This window comes from Typha angustifolia, chromosome 7 (assembly GCF_048772165.1).
Source record: "Typha angustifolia cultivar Huaian chromosome 7, ASM4877216v1, whole genome shotgun sequence".
In the NCBI taxonomy this organism is placed as follows: domain Eukaryota; kingdom Viridiplantae; phylum Streptophyta; class Magnoliopsida; order Poales; family Typhaceae; genus Typha; species Typha angustifolia.
Window position 1 is genome coordinate 4782285 of NC_133245.1, and position 21970 is coordinate 4804254.

Consider the following 21970-nt stretch of genomic DNA (forward strand, 5'->3'; position numbering starts at 1 on the left):
GTAATTTATTTTATAATAATATAGTAATTTAGAGCATTTTTTTCGTGCTAGAGTTAATTGTTTGTTAAATGGTATGATAAATCCAACAATTAGGATCAAAGGATAAAATAATAATACAAGAAATTTAAAAGATATTATCAGTTCAACTGGTAATTATTATTTTTTAAATATATTATCTTACATGTTATATTTTGGTAACTAATATTATCTTAATATTTTATTAAATAAAAATTATATATATCCTTAGTTAAGAGGAATGCAAATATATTATAATAAGAGTATTATTGTTTTTTTATAAATAGAATAACATATACTAATATAAGCTGAACAGTATGCCTATTTTAGTCTTATTTCAGGAGTTGACACTTCTGATGACATTCCTAACAACAAATCCAGCAGCTTCTGGATTAAAATAAGCTGAACATAATTTCAAAGACTATCCAGTTATCAGAGGGAGCAGATATATGGCATTACAAGATTTCATCATAAATCGAAGACGAGATGATCCAAGATCGGAGTAAAATGAAAAATGAGATGCTACTACAACAACTATTGGTACAGTAACAGCAAAATACGCCACAAATCCTGCACAAAGGAGTCTGTCTCGGAATAAAATTCATATAAACAAATTTACATGGTGTGCTTGGATCACCTGAGGACTTACAAGCGCTAATCATAACTCCATGGAGCTGATTAAACAAAGTTTGAGGTTCCCGTATACTCACAAAATAATATTCCTCAACCAAAGATCAAAAGTCAATGTTAGTAATGGGATGGGCAAAATCCAATACAAAAAAAAAAGATAAAATGAGGAATACCTCACTAAATTTCTCTGCAAAGGAAAAGAAATAGGAGAACTGTACTACTGCAACTGAAGTGACACTCTGCACAAATATCTACAAAGAAGTAAGGAGTGCTCTCATGTCTTCCACTGAGGGTACACTCTCATTTGGATAAATCCTTAGCACCATCTGAACAAAGCTTTCGTATTTGTCCAAAAATTCTTTCTGCAATTAAAAACATGAATGAATGTCTATAAAGTATAAACGGTTCTGTACTATTGCCAACAAATCAAGACCATTCAGGGTTATTAGGAATTGACTTTCTGTCAAGCAAGAGTTTAAAGAAATTTATTGAACACATTTTCATGTGTAAGACAGAAAAGGAAAAGATTAAATATACCTTGCACTTATCCCATAACGAGGGCAACAACTCCTCAGATGTTAAATTCTTCTGCAACTTTCTATACATTGCATTAATGGACTTGTCAACCTGCCAGAAAGGATAGAATGCTTACTACAATTTCATGAGATCACTACCAGAAGAAATAGCAAAACCAAGAATAAAGCAGGATTTTCATCTGACTTACTCCAGTTAAGCTCGATTTCAACACCTTCCTGAGATCCATCTTTGATAACCCGAGCTGAAAAGGAATCTATGGATTTGACAGCAAACGTTAGCAACAATAACATTTTGTAGATCACTTAAATAGGCAGCTGCATCATAATTATCAGAAGTTGACAATGGGCTTGATCAATAAAGTCATTAGCAAGCACCTAAGATGCAGCGATAAGTGCTTATTGTTCATTATCAGTATAATGACTTAATATGTATGAATGTGTATAATTAAACAACGAAAATGACTTATAAAAGCTCTGATATGACCAGCTTAAGTCATTGAATTGCTTATATGAGAAATAATACAACAGGATTTATGATACTACAAATTCTTTTTCCAAATAAGAATCTATAACTTGGTATACTTCTCCAAAGTGTTCTCTTTCTAGAAACAAAACCTTCAAAAAAAAAAAAATCTTCAATTGCCTCTAGTAGGCAACATTGCTACTCTCAAATATCATTCCTTCCCTGGTTTCCTAGTCCTGAAACTTTGTCCAAGCTTATAGTTTAATGTTAAGATCTGTAACTGCCGAAGTTTAAATACCATATTTTCCAGAAGAATAGGGTACACAATAACACTAGGGATTGCTTATCTCCTTCAGAGAAAAGATGTGATAAAGTTAGGCACCTAAGTCTCACTATTTAATCATACCAGCTGCATATTGATCAAAGAGCAAATTATAGTTTACCCTTATATGGTTTAACTCAATTTTAACTTACCCATCTGTACTCTAAATTTAAGCATTTAATCCTACTAGTATTGTTAGATTTTCATCCAAAACTAATGGTATTTCAATGGTATCAATATTTTCCAGTATGAATAAATAGCAAAACGATCAAAACTACATTCTCCATCTATAAATCATACTATATTTCTTTAGACGTAATTCAGCCTTTTTACATCTCAGTTAAACAGTTGACTAACAGTTCCAACTTGGTATAGACCCTCATAAGTTGAAATCAGAGCAAACCATAAGAAGCGTAAATTATAATTTCCCCTTGATCAAACTTCCCAACTTAATACTGCAATCGCCCTCGTAGAAAATGATTATTGATCTAAGTTACTACTCGGGACAGAACTGAACATGAAACTTTTCATATGCAGTATGGATCGATCTAACCGTTGGAATGATCTGAAATTCGAATATGTTGTTCTTCTAAAAGCTAGGAATTCAACGCAATCAGATCTCGTCAACCGAATAAGTAGATTAAAAGATATGGGAGAAATAATGACCAAATATTAGGGGATGGCGGGATGGACATGGATGATGAAAGTTGGTGATGTGGTTAGGGTTAGGTTATAAAAGAGGATGATGGTTGTGGTGGGTAGAATAGTATCTTAAACAAAATGAGGGAGGAAAAAGGAGCTTCCAAGTATGGTTGTTCACTAGAGTAACTGAAGTAAGGAGGGAGAAGCGACGGAAGATTAACCTCTGCCATAGAAGGAAGCTCAGGGTAGATACCGAGGAGGAAGGAGAAGAGAGAAGGTTGGCTTAAACCTAGATGCAACAAAAGCTTCAATAATCAATAATCCCAAAAGGGCTAATATCCCACATATTTGGAGGCTAGCCAATGTCGAAAAAATAATAATAAATAAACCCTAATACAAAATAATTTAACCGATAGGCATTTGAACGCCCTTCATCCTCGTTCAAACGACGAAAAATAAGACTGTATGTGTGAACGTTGTGTATGCATTCGAATGCCTTTTGACCGCGTTTGAACAGTCAACATCAGTACACTGTACTTGGAAATGCCGTGTTCAAACGCCCTTTGATCGCGTTCGAATGCACCAGTCATAAATTTTTTTATTTTTATCAAAAACAAGAACAGAAAATGCTTCAGTTCGAGGCAAGTTGGTCATGTCCAATCTCTATCATAACCAAAAAGCGTAACAACCCACCATACCTCCTTCACCTTGTCCTCAAGGTGCAAAGTGAGGAACACGGTCCATCACGTTGACCTCCAACTCCCATATCACCGCATTCGTATGCTATCCTAGCCACTCTACTAGAACTTCTGTCTTCATTCACCCATCATGACGACGTCGCCACTTGGCTAGGACTTGTACAAGTTTGTCCATCTCACACTCCTCAGTAGGCTCTGGTAAGTCAGTTCCTATGACTAGAATGGGTCCAATCCTAGCTTTTAGAACTAAGACATGAAATACTGAATGTACCCGTGCCCCTTCAAGTAGCTCTAAGCGATAGGCTACGAGTCCAATACGCTCCAACACCTTATGATTTTGCACAGGTCGCAAAGTCACTTGGCTATATGGTTGTGCCTGCACAAAAACCCAATCACCCACTAACTCGCACTCGCAATGTCCTCGGTCATAGACCTGTTTCATTCGGCTTTCAGCTGCAACGATGTGCTCACAAAGTCATCTCAATATCTTATCTCGATCCATCAACTCCAAGTCTGCCTTTGACCTTTCTGTAGCTGCCAATCCCTCATATGTCAGTAGCACGAAAGTAGTCCATCCATATACCTCTTCAAATGGAGTCATATGAATACTTTGGTGGTAGGCAATATTATAGGACCACTCCGTCCAAGACAAATACCGCAACCACTCTCGATCGGTCCACCACGGAGCATCTCAAATACTGCTCAATGTCTTGATTGATTACCTTGGTTTAGTCATCTGCTTGTAGATGATAGGCCAAACTAAGTGTCAACTATGTCCCCTGCAATCTAAAGAACTCCGCCTAGATGTCACTGGTTAAGATGCAATCCCAGTTAGAGACGATCGTTCTCGGCATCCCATGAAGCTTTGTTACATCCTTCACAAAGATTTCGACAACTACTCTTACTGAAAATAGATGTGCTAGAGCTGAAAAATAAGCATACTTGCTCATTCTGTCTATAATACAAAAACAACTGAATACCCCTGAACCTCGAATAACTTCTCTATGAAGTCCATCAATATGTCCTCCTAGATTTGCTACGAAATCAACAATGATTGGAGTAGTCCAACTAGCTTGAGAGACTCTGTCTTCGCTTGTTGACAGATTTGGCACTCATTGGCATAGCACTTTACATCTACTTTTTTTTCTTATCCAGGTACAGTTTTGGGAAAGTCATTCATAGGTCCTTAGCACCTCTTCATAGCTCGTTGTTGGAGTGTCATGGAAGCACTCCAACAGCCGACGGTGCACCTATAAGTCCGCGGGCACGCGGATGCGCTCACAATCCAAAATCAGCCCATCGCGCGCCGCAAGCTTCGAATATCGCATTAGGTTAGCCATGATCTCCTATAACAGCTCAATAACCTGGGTCAGCTGTAACTGCATGCCTTAGGTCCTCCAAGAAGGGAAAGATAGAAGCAGAGAACACAAGCTCGGCCAGCGTCGAGCTACGTGATAGAGCATTGGCAACCCGATTTTCGATTCCCTTCTTGAACACCATCTCATAATTGTATCCCAAGCATAATTGTATCCCATCAACTTGGATACCCAAGAAATACAAGACTCTACTGGTCCTTACAGATCACAAATTGTCATCTAATAAGGTAAGGACACCATTTGATGATTGCATAAAGTATCGCCAACATCTTCTGCTCATAGGTGGACAATTGTCTTGATCTCTCAGACAAGGTTTTGCGCAAATATGCCACAGGTCTTCCTTCTTACATCAATAGCGCTCCTATTCTAGCCCCCGATGTATCATACTCGATGACGAATTGCTTGGAGAAGTCCGGCAAGGCAAGAACAGGGGTTGTTGTCGTTGCTAATTTGAGCTCCTCAAAGGTCGTCCTAGCATTTTCTCCCCACAAGAGCCCATCCTTCCTTAGAAGAGAGGTTAGCGGAGCGGCTATCTTTCCATATCCAGCAACAATAGTACCTCATCAAATTGAGAAAACCCCTTAATTCACGGGCGTTCTTCAATTTCGACCACTCCACCATGTAACGTATCTTCTAAAGGTCGGCGACCATGCCATCTACTAAAATCACATGTCCCAAATATTTCACCTGCCGCTCTTTCCATAAACACTTTGATTTCTTGACCTTGAGCTTATATTTCTTTAGTAAATTCAACACCTCTCAAGTGTTGTAAATGATTATTCCAAGATTTGTTATATATAAAAATAACATAAAAAATACAAGCACATACCAACGAAGCAAGTGACGAAAGATATCATTCATCAAGTCTTGAAATGTCACAAGTGCATTTATAAAACCAAATGGCATAACCCAAAAACTCATAATAGTCGTCATGAGTTCAAAATACCATTTTGTGATCATTAGGATGCCCTTGGATCTAGTGGTATCTGGCCCTCAAATCGAGTTTGATAAAGAATGAAGCGCCCGCCAACTCGTCCAACAACTCATCAATGACCAGAATAACGTACCGGTCCTTGACAGTAATGGAGTTTAGCGCTCGGTAGTCCACACAGAATCACCAACTCCCGTTCTTCACCAGTAGCATAAGTGAAGAATATGCACTTCAACTAGGCTGTATGATCTCCTGATCAAGTATCTAAGTCACCAGTCTATAGATCTCTTCCTTCTGAACGTGAGAATAGCGGTAAGGCCTCATGTTTGTTGGTCCAGCGCCCGACATGATCTCTATACGGTGGTCTGCCTCACGCGCCAGTGGTAACCTTTTCGGCTTCTCAAAGAAAACAAAAAACTTTTGTAAGGCATGAGCCAAATCATCAGCTATACCTGACTCCTGTGTCTCCTTAGGCTCAATCGGAGCTAGTTGCATCAAGTAAACTAGGTCTGTGGCCACTAGCTATTGCTCATTATTGATAGCGACCTCGTCCTTATGTACATCCTCAACCTCACCATTGATGAGCATCACCGAACCGGTCTGCCACAGGCAATGGTGCCTCAGGGTGAACTTCTCATCGCACCTGAAGCACAACTCTTTGGCCTTTCGCTCCTCCACCTGGCTAAGTGTTAGAGTACGCATTGAAAGCCTCAAGACTGTCTTAACATCGGTGGAAGTGCGATATGTTGGTCGTTGTCCCACTACACCCGCAGGAGCCCTCGACGGCTTGCCCGAGCCGTCGAGTGCATGGATCAACTTCGGCTGTGGCTTGCTGCTCCATGGTTGCCTCGAGTGCCTTCTAAGTGCTCGATGTATATCCTCCATGACCATAGCATCATCTATGGCTTGCCCCAGATCCTTAGGTCATAGAGCTCACCCTCCGATGTCCTCTATCAACTTCTCGATCTTTCTCTTCATCCCTCTCAATCCAGGGATCATCATTATCTTCATCTACAAATTACACTCATCAGCGAGGCCCATCTTGCCTTAACTCGGATGTAGTCTCTCTCTCTTGTCCTTCGCCGACCAGTGGAACCATCATGAGGGGTTTCAGTGTAAAAGATATGGGTACCTCATGTCCTCGGGTTGACCTTTTTCGAATCACCCACAACAAATCAACGCTTTGTTGCACGATTGTTTGACTCAAGGTTCCGATAGTTTGGGCGAGAATGGTGAAAAAGGTTCATCCCAAAGCATCAATGAACCTTGATAGCATCACCATCTTTGGGTCAATGATGAAGTGTAATATCCAAAAAAAATTGGGATGCCCCTTTCCTCTTTCCCCCTCTTTTTCTTCTTCTCCTTCTTTCCTTCCTTTCTTTCCTGCTCCCCTGCCCGCAACTGCCGTTAGCCACTCTTGGGATGTCGTCGTGCCGGAGCATCACTAGGCCCGCCGACCCCTCTGATTGAAGCGCCGGAGCTTCCTTATTTTTCAGGTAAGTTTAATTTAAAATTCGTCAAATATGGTTGGACTAGTTGCAGAAACGGTTTCCTGATTGGAAGCATTCTTTCTGCAAATAATGGCATTTTACAGGTTGATTTCCCTCCTTTAATATGGCAAAAGGCTTCCGTTAACTCCAACATAGGTAGGTGCACTATCTGTATTTTATCCATCTCAAGGAAGATAACTGCTCAAAATTATTTCATGAATGTGGTGCATAACATATGGGTTATATTCTCGGAAAAGAAAAATTATGAACAAAAGGGGGGTCAGAGTCAAAGAAATGAAGAAGGCTCACAAGAAGAGTCCAGAAAAGGAAAATGTACAGAACTACAGATGTAGCTGGTTAGGCATTGTAGCCTGAGAAGTGAGAACAACCTGATCTTGCCATCACTGGATATGCATAATTTGGTACAACCACCAATAAGGAGGGCCACCCTAATCATGATTATAGATATAAAATAAAAATGCATAGCTTGATACAGGTGAGTCGCATAAATAAGCAGATACATGATTCACTCACCTCCTCGGCAGTTACTGTGAATGCCAATTCATCAACTTTCTTAGTAAACTGAAATAATCTTTCAAATTGCTGCAAAAAGAAAGGACAGAACTTTTAGATTTCAATATGCATTAAGAAAATATTCCCAGAGAGAAAATAAGGTTTTCTAAAGCAAAATTCCAAAGGTAAATCAGCATTTGTTATTCATCAGAAGCCATGGAGTTCAAAATAAGAACAGTTGCACCTACAAGAAAAATGATTGAGCTGATATGACGAGTGCAAGCCTGTTCATAAGCTTCGCTAGCCTGATGGTAGAACTTTGCTAGTGTAGGCACGACATTTGCCAAGTCATAAAGACTGCATTCACAGGAAACTCTTTCAAATTTATGATATATTTGATCTAGTTTGGCAGATCTAATTAATTGATATTAAAATCATAAGATAACGGAACATAAACAACAATCATCTCATCAGTTTGGAGGAAACATTAGCATCTGATGATGAACTTCGTATGCAGAAAAAGGAAAAACCTGTTCTGGAAAGCAGCATAGTTCTCCAGTAGTACAATATCTGCAATTTTAGGGTCACTTTGAGCAATTTTCTCCAATGTCGCAAACATCGTGCTAACCTGCTCAAAAATGCCAAAATAGTTATCAGGTCAATTAAAGGGATAGGAAGCTTCACAATCTACAACCTATTAATTAAGAAATTTAGCTGACTCATATAAGAGAACAGAATTTTCCAAGCCTCATCGAAATATACATAGCTTTAGTCCAATTGGCAGGTAGAGTACTACAAACTACACTCTTTAAGTTTCAATTAATAAAAGCTTAAATGGGTACAAACAATTGGTACCAATGGACAAGATGGATAAAAATAAAATACTCACTAGTCTTGTGTAGGCCTTGTCAACCAAATCTCTAGATTGTCCTTGAATGTATTGCTCCATCCGTGATGCAAGAGTAGCAAACCTAATAAAACGGATAAAAGGTGCTCGTAAAATATTGGCATAGAAACACTTAATGAAGATAAACTTTATAATCTCCATCAGCTAATGTTAAAACAAAGACCATCTATTACTGTCCATTTAGAGCAAACAATGAAAAAGTGCATTCCTTAGCTATAATTATAACCATGAATCTTTTGGTTTCCCTAGAATATGTGACCTAGCAACAAATACCCTTTTGTAACGACTTGCTCACTTTGAGTTGCTTCTATAGTTGACCCATGAGACCATGATAGATAAAGAAGGAATAGATGGCCAATGAGTACTAGGAAGAGTTCCTTCTTCAATAATTACTAGGAAGAGTTCCAAAACCCAGTCAATCTGAACCGGAAGTGCCAACCAGCCAATTTGACTTTTCACCAAGTGGTTTTCCCAGGCCAGATCACCCAGAAAACTTTCTGAAAGTTTGATTAAATATGACATTGATTTAAATATCTCCATAACTTTAACAAATCGGATGAGGCAAACAAATGAGAATAAAAAACCACAAAACTGCCTCACCTTGGATAAGATCAAAGCACCTTCGACCTTCTGTATTCTTCCTACATAACCAAGAACCAAGAATAGTACCTCCAAAACAGTTAACAGACAACAACACTAAGGGAAGATAAGCTTGAGCTTTCTAGTCGGTGTGTTGATCAGAGTCCACTAACGCCTAGCATCACTAGACTCAAGGTCATCCATGAAGTCTCCTCCTTAGGCTGAAATTGACCATAGGAATAAATTCAAGAACAATTGGCCATGCACCAGGTTGCCAGCCAAAAGTTCTGCTACTTCATCGTAGCCAAAAGAGGGGAGCCTTGGTCATTCTTCACCACAATTTTAGCCACCAATGAACAGGGAAAATCAGTATTTATTTCCCAAGATATGTTTAAATCATAGAGCTAAAACAGAAGGGAGGAATATATCAAGGTTTCTGAAGCATTGACGTTGACCGAGGCACTGGCTGCTGATGCCATAACACGGTTAACAATCAATTAATGGTCTAGAGAGGGTCAAGATGATGTTGGATGTCAAGAGAGCCAGCATCACAACCAGGTCTCAAAAGAGCAGTATTATCAACAGGATGCAATCCAAACTAAGTTGTTAGAATAGTTGGTAAATTAACATGGTATTGGATAAGGAGGTCTTGAATTCAAATCCTGCCAACGTATCTTGTCAATCAAATAAAAAAAACTTTCACCCATTTAAATCAAATTCACTTATTGGGTCCACCAAAAATGACCGAAGTGTAAAAGTGACAGTGTTACAATATAAAAGATAAAAAATAAAAGTATCATTACGTAACAACTTAAGCAATTAGAATAGTTAATGAATTAATAAACACAAACAAGACAAGCCTATCATATGGCTATCTGAATAGATGGCTGGTCTAACTTATACTTATTGTTATTTATAAACAAATATAGAGAAAAAATACATAACACATTACCCAATATAAGACAATCTGAAACGATCATCATAAGTTTCCAATGGTTCAAATGTAAACAAGTACCTTGGTATATAGGACAAAACTCCCATTTGACGCACATTACGTTCATTTCTTTCAATTTGGTGACAAGCCTCATCAACAAACTAGAAAAAGAAGAGTAATTAACAGAGTATTTCAGCATACTTCCAACAGAGAAATACCATGCATTGCTCTCTCAGAAAGTTAGGATAGTTTCTGAGATCATGGAGAATACTAACCCTGCTAAACTGCATTGATATTTTAGACTCCAAATCATCAAGTAATTTACGCACGAATCCTGCGGCATCAGCTTTCTGACCAGAAAGGTAGCGTTCGGTAATCCCATGCATTGATATACAACGAAGAGGATCGATCTTATATGCCCAATCTACCACCGCATAGAAGTCTTCCTGAAAGACAAGAGGTGTGTGTGTCACATTATGTAAGTAAAATAATATGCGCTCACAAAACATTCAAACTTTTTGGTCATGTTAACCTGCAAAGCCTCATGTCTGCTGAAAAAGACATACAATGAGTAAAATGATCTCTCTTTTTTAAGTTTTTCATCTAAGACAAGAACATGAAAAATGAAAATAAGCTTTTAAAGGAAACAAGTGTACTCATCAGTCTTAGACCAAAATTATACATTTTGAGGGTAGTTGCAAAAATCTATCGAATTTAAGTTCAAACTTCATTATAAACATGATATGATAAAAAAGGATACATCACTTAAAACACTAAATCAAGTCATCTAATTTAAGCTTCTCGCAAATAATATAGATAAAGTTCACTTAACACTTTTGAAAATAATGTAGCTCTGTTGTGGCCCTGCAAACATCGCCTTGTTGTTCAGAGATTTTTGGCATCATCAACATTTAAAGCACTTCAGACTTCGTTGTTGCAAAAAGTCATTATCCAGTCTGAGGCCCAATGTGGTTCATTGAGAACCTTAGAGCTCCAAAGTCCAAACATTCAAGAAAAATCTAGGTGTCAAGACTGTGTAACCATAAGTATTATCATGCCTTTTCTCACTACTTTACATGTCATCAAGGCACCTGCTATCTCAATAAAGTTTTCTTACTGATGCATTATGTGGTCTCCTGCCCAAAATTACCTTAATCGATTCTCACGTAACTTATTTTCTGTAACTGTTATGCTTACTCCATGTTCAATATTATAGAGACCCCACTCATATATCTCAATATCCTCATCTCTGCTACGCTGAACTTTTGCACGTTGTTTTCTAATTGTCCAACATTCTGATCCCTAAAGCATTATTGGCCACATAACCATGTTACATAATTTTCCTTTTAACATAATACATGACGGGCGCAGAAAGTTGCAGTGTTTCTCTATTTAAGCCATCTATCTTGAATGCTATGTGCAATGTCCTCATCAACCCAATGTTATTTCCTTGACCACTACATCATCTAATAAAATTAACCTATTTGCATTTTACAATAAGATACTGTACTATTAAAAATTAGACATGGCAACACATGCACTTCGAAGTGAACTACGAGGACTGGAAAGCCAGTCTTAGGAGGTAAAAGGTATGGAATGATCTCTGGATGATAGACTACAAAAAGTATAACCATATACCATTTGCTCAATGAGTTTATAAATTAATCGTATGAAGGCAGAACAACAGCTACCAATTGATAAAATATATGTGCATAATTTTTATTATTTATCTGTTCAAACATTTAATCCAATTGAAAACCACCATGCAGATAAGTAGTCTACATAGAAGAAACCAATATCACAATAGCAAATCCATAGGAATCAAATAAAACATTAACAAAATGGGATGCACAAGGGACAATAAAGCCTGACAACATCAATGACCTCATCCAAGGTTAAGGCACTCTTTCAATGTACTTCACAATTTGGCCAAGGAGAAACAAAAGAAATAAAAAGTAAGAAGCAACATCAATTGTAAGATCCTAAATTCCTTATTGAGTGACTTCAATGCAAAAGGTAAACTTTGTAAGATTTTGAAAGATATTAAATCAGAATGTCAGATATTGATGCTGCTAAAGCTTGAAAAATCAAATCCTTGACTTCAAGCAATTGAAATTTTCATCAAAGAAATTTCTGAAACAAATCTTCCAGCATGTCAATAGGGCCAAATCTTGAATTGCAACATCATTGATAAAAATAAATTTACCTGGATCCCATCGAGTAATTCTTGAAGAGCTTCATTAAGATTTCCCAACTCAGTGGCATTATTATCTGGATTAAGGATTTAAGATGTATTATAATGGAATATACCAGGACAATAACTCATACTAATCTAGAGAATTCAGTTAAAATGATTGGCATGCTGAGAAGAAAAGGAAATACTGGATTTGACATCATTTCCATCAGAATCCATGAGGCTTAGATCATCATCATTTGCATCATTGCCAGCAGATCTACTTCTATTACCACTAGCAGGAGCAAATGCAGGAACTTCAAAGCACATGAAATGTGCAAAAAAGGAACTCTGAAACACAGTAACAAACAATCGTCACACTTTTCACACATCAATAAACCGTAAAATAGAACAACACAGAACCATGCTTGAAAGAAAAAGAATAACCTCATCTACAAGAAGCGGAATGAAAATTGTAAGCATTTTTGCGTATGCTTCAGAAACTGTAATAGTATCAGCACTATTGGCTGTCTGACTAGATCCAGTAGAACCTTCCAGCCAAACAGTAGGATTTCTAGATGCTTTGGTACTTGCACGAAGTTCATTTGCAAATTCACGGGCCTGAATCACATGATCAAAAGATAGAAAATCATATTATTGTATTTTATGACCAACACATATCATCAAACTTAAATATGGTTAGAGTTAACAGTTGACACATTGATGTGTAGAAGTTTGCATACTTGTTGGTCTTAAACCATACGAAATTAAAGGAGAGTTCAAACTCTATATAGTCATTAGATAATGCAATGTCATTACCAACTTAATGCCCCTTGTAGTTTTAGTTCATGAGGTTTGTATGGATTAGAACACTGGTAAAGTATCAATAGATAATTAATTTAAAGAAATGTGTATACTTAAAAAAAATGACATGATTAAAATGACTAGATAGAAATCTTTTATCTCCTTACCTCTCGACGAAGGAGCAAATTAAGAGATTGACAATATGCCTTCCTCAAAGGGCCCAAGCAATTCCTGTCAAGACTCTGAGCATATGCACACAAGCCAAAGCTGAGAAAGATAGATGCAAAGGAAGTGGCATGATAAAATTGACTACTATACAAAATTCTGGTTTCTAGAAGGTCAATAACCTTTAGGTGCTGCAGAAGTCGTGCATAAGTCCTACATTTGTACCTCAAATCAGCATGATCAGGACGCTTTAACTGTCCTCTCTATCCCGTTCAAAGATAACATTATAAGTTAATTGGTCAATCAAATAAAACACCAACATTGTTAATAAACACAAAGGATGGCTTTTCGAAGATACCTGAGAAAAATATGTCTTGTCACTTATCATGAAGTCTACTAAACTAGAGAAGTAGTTCCTCAAGAATTCAGATGCTCGTCGAACAAATGTGTTTTTTAGTTTATCTAATTCAGCTCGCCTTTCCCTGACCTACAATGATTTTAATAGAAAAGCTTCTTTCAGGTATACTGCAGAAACTTTTAGGGATAATTATTCTAGATTCTAGAAATCTGCTTGTATGAACTCAAAAGGAAGATTGTTAATAGATCTAATACCAGTGATGCTCACTCAAAATACTATTATAATGTACTAGAGTATATTCTAAAGCTGTAAGAAGAGATTTGAAGAGGTCAGCACAATAGAACAAGCAAGGATTCCTGATTTATTAATTCTTTTCAAGAGAAATATCCTGATATCAAATTTCCAGCAAATAATTTTATCAACCCTTGTTTTATGTGCCCAATGAAATAGAATTACTCCAACACTTTATAGACATACACATTTGGGAAAACAACTTCTCAGTACAACGAGTTCATTAACAACTACTTAACCTACATAAGCTAATAAAACATGGAAAGAAAGTAATAAATATGACTATGTGAGAGTTCAGAAGAGGAGCTTACAGCTCGCATCTGAACATAGGATGGATCCAAATTTGGCACTTCAAGACTACGTATTGCCCCAGTCAGCCATTCACATGCTTCAACATTTCTAAGCATGCGTGCCTCTTCAAATGAACCTCCAGTTAGTGATGCTGCAAACTGCACCACATATGATGAAGATGCCCATAATGATATAAAACCAATATGCCCTTTAAAATTTAAATAGGCATTACTGACACGAGAAGTTGCTGGAAAGTAAATTATACTTATGTTCATAGGTCATACCATACCTCTGAGGGAATACGTAACCGTTCAATTAGCTTATCCAGTTCCTCAATAAGTGCCTCATTACTTACAGACTGCATCTCCAATTTGTTATTGCGTGATTCGATCTGCAAGTAATAACAACCAAAATAAATGAAACTTCTGATGTAGTGATGTTACTTAAGAAAGCACTATGAACAAAAGAAAAAGGTATGACATGCTACTTATCAACTTATCATATCAATAGTTATTAGACTATAACTAAATCTTCAAGTAAAGTTGACTGTTGGACAACTAGGAAACAGCACATGCAAAAGTCCAGTGTAACCGGGATAAAAAGGTGAGATGGATGAATGAGGTTACAATAAGAAATTAAATTGGATACCAATGTATCTAGCACAAGTTAGGAGGAGATTGTATAGGCATATTCAAAGAAGACCACATCATTGCACTAGTATAAAGGAGTGATTTTATTGAAGTAGAAGGTGCTCTGAGAGGGACGGGAAGATCAAAATCGATGTGGGAGGAAGTGGCAAGAAAGGGCACTACAGCAATTAATTTAACAAGAACCCTATAGTAAATAGAGCTTAATGGCAGAAGAGAATTGATATAGTGACCCAAGTAGTTGGGAGAGTTTGGGACTAGAGGCTTATATTTGTTTTGGTGGTGTCGGTTTCTAATTGCTGTTTTTGTTGTTGTTGTTGTTCACCCTCCGTATGTACCAAGGTTCCAAAAATCGGTATCGGGATCGGGATCGGCCGTCCGAAAAAACGATACGTATCGGCTGTATCGGCCGTATCGGCTGCCTGTATCGGATCGGATTATTTTAATTAAATAAAATTCTAAATATTATTAAAAATGTTAGAGAAATTTCTAAAAATTTAGAAAAAATTATAAGAAAATAAGAAATAATAATTATTCACATATAAAGCCTAAAAAGTAAAAATATCTTTTTCTCCTTCTCTTCCTTTTTATTCATTCTCTCCCACATTCTTTTTTTTATCTTTTTCTCTCTTTCTTTCTCACCTTTTTTTTTTAATCTTTCCCTCTCCCACACTCTCTCTTCCATTTTCTCTCTCTCATTCCCCATTTTTTTTAATCTTTCCTCTCTCTCACTCTCTCTCTTACTCTTTCCCTCTCTCTCTCCTTTTCTCTCCCTTCCTCTCTCTCCCTCACTCTCTCTCTCCCTCTCTCTCTACTGCTGCTGACAGCAGCAGCTGTCTGCTGCCTGCTGCAGCCACCTGCAGCAGGCCAGGCCGAAACCGAGTGTGGTTTCGGCCTGGATCGGGATCGGCTATAGCCGATCCCGATCCGTTTCGGCCGATCCCACTCGGGATCGGCCGAAACTCAAATCCTTGGTATGTACCTATAGATATACATATGAAGAGAGAAATAGATGTATGATAGCACTCCTTTCATCTGTACTACAGATATAAGACTAGGGCTTAGACTGGTAAAGTAAGCAAATAGGATTTCTTGGGTAAGCATATAGGATTTCTTGGGCTTGAAATGTTACTAAACAATAAAGTTGTGCTTTTACTTTTAGGGAGGTAGAAATTTGTTGCCTCTGCATGGTGTTAAAGGTTCACTTCTAGAAAAGTCGTTTAGGGCTGTACATGCCATAAAATAGTAAAATACATGATAATAAATTGCAAACCACATCCCTAGTTCTTATCACTCTCTATCTTACATGATATAGCATTAAATGTAAGCAGAAAAGACGTATAAATTAGTGCTGAACATTGAATAACACGAGCCAGAATTTATGGCAAGTCTGTTCTAAGAACTGTCCCAGAGACCCATCATTTATCTAGAAGAATGTTTTAGCATAAAAATCAACTCAACTTATTTCAGGGCAGTATTGATGAGTATGCAAAAATGTCATGATGTACTAAAAAAACATGTATGTCAGTAAATTTTTGATGAATTTCAAATTTTGAAAATGCTATTATGGTAATACCAATATCTGAAGGATTAAATGTCAGATATTTTTGCCTATCAACTGGCACTTCTATTTGCATTGCCTGTACAGCAGCCTTAGACCTACTTGAAGAAACCAAACTTTAGTTGAACAATCAGTAGTTAATATTTATATCCCAACTAAAAATTAAATACATTATCAGGCTTCTCAGTTGACAAAAGAGAAATTCATTGGACAAGGACATCCATTTTGCAGGCATAATTAGGGTGTGGAAATTCCTAATAGCTCTTTCACAAAAACATAGATTATAATATGTCCTGGTAATAAAAGCTATAACAGAAGTTATATGTGATTCAAAATAAAATTACTAACAAAATCATACCGATGCAATGTCCTCCCTCATATGTCTAAGCTTCAAGTTGAAAATTCGCAACCACTCATCCATATCGTCTACACATGCACTAGCAGATTCTAGTCCCTGTAATACCTGCAGTCACAAATGGTTCAAACATCCAATGGTTTAATACAGCAATATCCTATTATTGGAAGATTCCAAATTGGTATACTGACGAAAAATAATGACTGGACATCATGTGTCAATCAGCATAAGGGACAGAAAATAAAAATTAAGAAACAAAATCAGGTGTACCTCCTCTATTAAAGGTTCACTTTCCAATAAGGCATAGACATTTGTGGCTTCCAAAGCAAAAAGCTCCCTCTTCATCCTTTCAGAAAATGCCTCTGCCTCACCAATACCCATAACATATCTGCATAGGTTACATGGTTGTAACACTTTAGACCACTAAATAAGCCAAAAGTGAAGAACAGAAGCAAAAGTTAAAGGAAAAAATAAACAGCATTAACATCTCAACATATATTGTTTCAATTAGCAAAAGCCAAAGAAAAAAATTATATATATATATATATGGAACTAAAAAATTTGATGGTTTCATATGTACTGAAGAAAATGACAAATTCTCAAAATATTCTCCACACGGGTATATAATAACAGTATGTCAGTAACAATATTCTGGTTCACGATATAAATAACAGTAACATATGGAACCAAGTATTTACTCCCAACTATTCTGGATCACTATTAATTATACGGTAACAACAACAACAACAACAACAACAATAATAATAATAATAACAGTTATTTAAAATCAGGTAAATAGGATTTTAACATGAAATTTCATAGAAAAGACATACGTGCCAAGAAGGGCCTCCATGTCTTCTTCTTCTGCTTGTGAAACAAGGTCTTTCTCAACAGTAACTTTCAAGTCCCTTTGTATCATAACAGCTGTAGTTGGTCCATCATGGTTATCAACTTGTTCGGTAACCGTGGGTGTATTTTCCTGAACGATATCATATTAAAACAACAGATAAAAGTGCACACATGATCAGCCTGACTTATAAACGTATCATAGTAGACATGCAAAAGAACGCCTAGTAGAATCACCTAGATGGTAAGTGCATTGATCATTAAACCTTTGTTTATATCCAAGTTCTCTGATTTAATTTTGTATGTGTGATCTTATCTTGAACACCAAAAGCCAGCATTACACCAAGCTTACAACCAAAAGAGAAAGATACACATAGTGTTGTAGATGATACAGGTATAAGATAGTGTTGTTGATTAAAACTAGGGCACTACATCCATAACTTATTGTTAATTCACCACACCAAAATGTCTCAAGCCAAATACAAGGGAAAGAGTTAATATAAAATATAGAAAACCACGTTCTCTAACTTAAGCTTTTAGAATTCAATGTTTTGCACAATGTTTTGAAAGGCGTGGCAGTTTGCGGGTGATCACCCCACCACATATCACCAGGGCGGTAAGGCGGGTGCTAAGATAGTTTAGCATTTTTTAAATTAAAAAATTTAAAAATTTAAAAATTTAAAAATTTAAAAATAATCATATATAGTATATACTATATAAAATATTAACAATAATTCCTTTAGCATAACAGCAACTAATTCACAAGCAGCAATCATAGTTACCAACAAAACATACATACTAGCAAATAGTAATCACAAACATTAATCCATAAATATTAATCACATACTTACAATAAACAAATAGTAATCTCTCTAAGGCTCCTAGTAAAATAGCAATAGCAAATATACAAAAAAACAATTACAACCTATACTACTGATTAAATAAATAAATAAATAAAAATAACACTAAAACTGCCAAGGCGGCCTGCCCTTTGAGAAGCTGCCTTCTTTTTTTGTTGGATGGCTGCTTTTGCACAACAAAAAACTTATAAAACTGTAGACATAATTATACTAAGATATACCTTTGCCCAAAGAGCCATCTCAACAATATCAACACCAACAACTTTGGGAAGTCGACCCAATATCTCCTTGCACATGTTTAAAATGAAAAGAAGTAGACGATTCCTACAAAGAAGAGAAGGAAAAAGAATAAAACAAAGGTGAAAATGGAAATTGATCAATGTATTATTTTCAATTTTATTTATTTATCAATCTAATCTCACACTCACACATAACAATATATCAAGTACATATCCATAATAAAAAAAAGGTCCCGGGGAAATTTGTCACGTTTTCTCTTTCTTTCTTTATAGTCAAACACAGAGCAGAGAAGTAACACATACAGACCAAACTATATATGAAGGTTTATGCATGTCCATTTGTGAATGCTTTGTGTTCGTGAGAGCATGTAAAAAGAAAATATCAACAGAAGGAATTGGCAGAAGACATAGCATAACGACACTTTTAAGGAAACTACCTGTCATCAATGTTGCGCATTGTCCACTGAGGAGGAGCAACACTTTGGGCTCTAAGATTGTCAAATCCCTGAATGATATTTGGAAAACATTGAAGAGGATCAATGAGAAATATCACAATTACATCTTTTGCAGCCCATTACTTAGGAACTGAGGCTCCTTCTTTATAGATAAACATGTATGAAGCCTGGAACAAATTTGGGGAAAGAAAATTACCAGAATGAATGTACATCCAGTAGCATCATTTGAAATAACCTCCACCTTTGTAAGATGCTTTAGTTTGTACAGTTTTGCTGACTGGAGATGCAAGAAAGGAAATGCGAAGGAAATAATCAGCCTTTTTTTTCTTCATATTATGATACGTATTATATGTTAAAACAGTGACTGCTCAATAATATTGAGAGTTATTTATCAGCATTTAATTCTTCATTAAATGGAAAATAACCTCAAGAACTGCTCCAGATGAATACTTCAAGACTCGAAGAAAAGCTTTAGTTGCCTGACCTTTCGATGATTTTTTAGCTGCATGAAACAGCTCCTAGTTAAAATATGCATCAAGAACACTACGCATACATAGATACATAGATACATAGATAATCACTCAACATATTTTATGATCCAGAATTGCAGACTGAAGAAATTATTACGTGCTATGCAAGTATGCTGATTATGTATGTTTAACTTGTATCTTTACAACATAATAATACATGTCAGTATGGTAACTAGATATGATAAGAGTATATGTTCTTTAACAGTAAAAGCAGCTGTAAGTAGAAAAGTGAAACCAGCCACCTATGGAATCCTCTCTATCATTAACTTCACTGCCGCCAAAATGGCTAGGACTAATATGCAATCCTTCAAGAATTCTCCTATCGGCTCTCACCGTACTATTCTTAACTTATTAGACTGAACATTTCAGAACAGAACTACTAGACCACTCATGCATCGTGGGTTGTGTAGGTAAAACATAGGAAAGCATGCAGAAGCCCTCCTAGTGAACTAGAGGTTAAAACCAAGGAGAAAATATTGAGATTAATTTCTTTAAGATGGTTTGCAAGTATTGAGCAAAGAGAACTCAAATAGTCAATAAAAGTAGCTGTCATTAAGGGTAAATAATACCTGAAAGGATCTGGAAAGAAGCAGTCAAGAGGGATGAGATTACCTTCTAATTAACAAAAGATGTAGCCTCTAGATGGAGGTGAACTGCAGAAAGAAGGAATCATATAGCCAATATTGGATATTCTGAGCTTGAGTGCCTATTATCAATTTATTATTGAGGTTCTTTACTTGTTTGTTATAATTATGTGTAATCTTCCTGTGTTGCTTGGTCTAACGGTAAGCTTGACCCTCGCAAGTTACATCCTCATGGTTTCAAATCGAGAAAACTTCTTCACTTTAGTTGACCCACTTCTCAGGGTGCCGGACTTGCAACCCCATTCAGAGGCTGCCCTCAATCAGTGCAATAAGGTTATATAATAATGTATTAATGCCCCTATTAGTTGCTCCCTTTTTGTAAATCTAAAAACAGATAAAATAATTTGTGCATCAAACTAAACAAATAAAAATAAAGGGAATGGCCTCTATGCAGCTTAAGAGATGCCTAAACACCTCCGAAATGTTGACGTTTTAGCTGGACGCAGAAATTCACAATGCAAAAGAATTTAGGAAAGCTGCAGTATATAGCAAAATGTGTAATTTAAATCATCCTGATCCTTCATTTAAATTCTAACATCATCCTTTCTATACTGTAACATAAGACTCATAATTCGAAAAAAATGGAGCTACAAATGCTGCATCAGATACAAATCAGATGAGAGGAGAGAGGGAAGGCGTACTGGTGAGGGCAAGAACCCTAGGTTTGGCGAGGCGACCCAGCTTCTCGAAGATTCCGCGGCCCTTGGCGACTCGGATCGAGAAGACCACGTCCTCCTTGCTGCCTCCGGCTGCGATAGCGGCGGCGCAGGCTCGCCGCAAGTCCATGTCGTCAGCGCTGGACTTCGCCATGGATCAAGGGATAGGGATCCGAGTAGAGATCCACCACCTCCCCGCTTCGTCTCCCCTCCTAGTTCTTGGATCGAGGCAGGGGGGGGCGGAGTTTGAGATCGGACAAGGGGAGATGCGAAATAATACGGAAAGTTTCTCGAACTACTATCATTTCTTATAAGAGTCCAAGAAGACTTGATAAGCCGTCCTCGGACCGGACCCGAGTGAGAAACGGGCGGGGGGTCAATGGATTGGGGGCGCGCCCGAGGCCGAAGAGATCGTGTTCGATGACAGTCTGTCGTATCACGTGCGAGGCGCGTGTGTGACCTCAACGCGGGTAAGGCTGATTCCAATTTGAGGCCCAATTGACGATCCGATTGAACATTAATAGCCAGCCCGGATTCGGGTCGGGCCTAACTCCAAGTCCAATCAGTTCACCTAGGCTGGGGTCTGATTCCGCCCAACTATTCTGTATCTAAAAGCCTAACCCTTTCTTACGTACTTTGTACCTTAATCCAAGCTCGACTAATTGCTCAAATATTAGCATGCCTAATAAATACTTCGTACGATAGTATTTTAACTAAATCGTTTGGCAGTTTCGGTTCAACTATGAATCGGATTAATGATGGTCATACGAGTTATAAGGAATTTAAAGTAACACTATTTCCTTTTTTTGTAATTCATTAGTTATAAATGAGAATTTACCCGCAACGAAACAAGGGTTCCATTCGAGGCGACTTTTCGATCATCGTACTGAAAGAAGACTGGCTTCGCCATTTGTTAGAGTGATACCTTTTCTGGAGATAAGTACTAAAAAACTATAGTAATCGTAGGAAAAAGCCTTCCATTTTTATTTTATCCCACTGGTAGTTTTCCAGGAGAGTTGAAAAGGAAAATAATTTTTCAAGAGTAGTGCTTGTATGTTG

General features: G+C 37.2%; 1 protein-coding gene across 1 annotated transcript; it reads right to left on the reverse strand.

Moving 5' to 3' along the window:
* Positions 1-583: 583 nt before the first annotated feature.
* LOC140762249 (exocyst complex component SEC3A-like) lies at positions 584-21199 on the reverse strand. Its single transcript, XM_073099926.1, has 25 exons — positions 20897-21199; positions 19507-19583; positions 19278-19358; positions 19064-19131; positions 18609-18711; positions 17515-17660; positions 16952-17069; positions 16685-16789; positions 14408-14509; positions 14139-14276; positions 13537-13665; positions 13361-13441; positions 13181-13255; positions 12657-12830; positions 12419-12560; positions 12243-12307; positions 10312-10482; positions 10118-10197; positions 8506-8587; positions 8147-8244; positions 7865-7973; positions 7638-7706; positions 1370-1435; positions 1183-1272; positions 584-1007 (listed from the first exon to the last, which is right to left on the reverse strand). Exons 1-25 carry the CDS (start codon positions 21063-21065, stop codon positions 897-899), a joined length of 2649 nt encoding a protein of 882 aa, XP_072956027.1. The 5' UTR covers positions 21066-21199; the 3' UTR covers positions 584-896.
* Between the last annotated feature and the right edge of the window lie 771 nt (positions 21200-21970).

Excerpts from the sequence above, each read along its gene's own strand:
- LOC140762249 (XM_073099926.1), bottom strand. The coding sequence starts at position 21,065 with ATGGCGAAGTCCAGCGCTGACGACATGGACTTGCGGCGAGCCTGCGCC. Across the intron at positions 10,198-10,311 it reads TATCAATGCAGTTTAGCAGG|TTTGTTGATGAGGCTTGTCA; the intron begins GTTAGTATTCTC and ends TTCTTTTTCTAG. Across the intron at positions 1,273-1,369 it reads TGAAATCGAGCTTAACTGGA|GTTGACAAGTCCATTAATGC; the intron begins GTAAGTCAGATG and ends CCTTTCTGGCAG.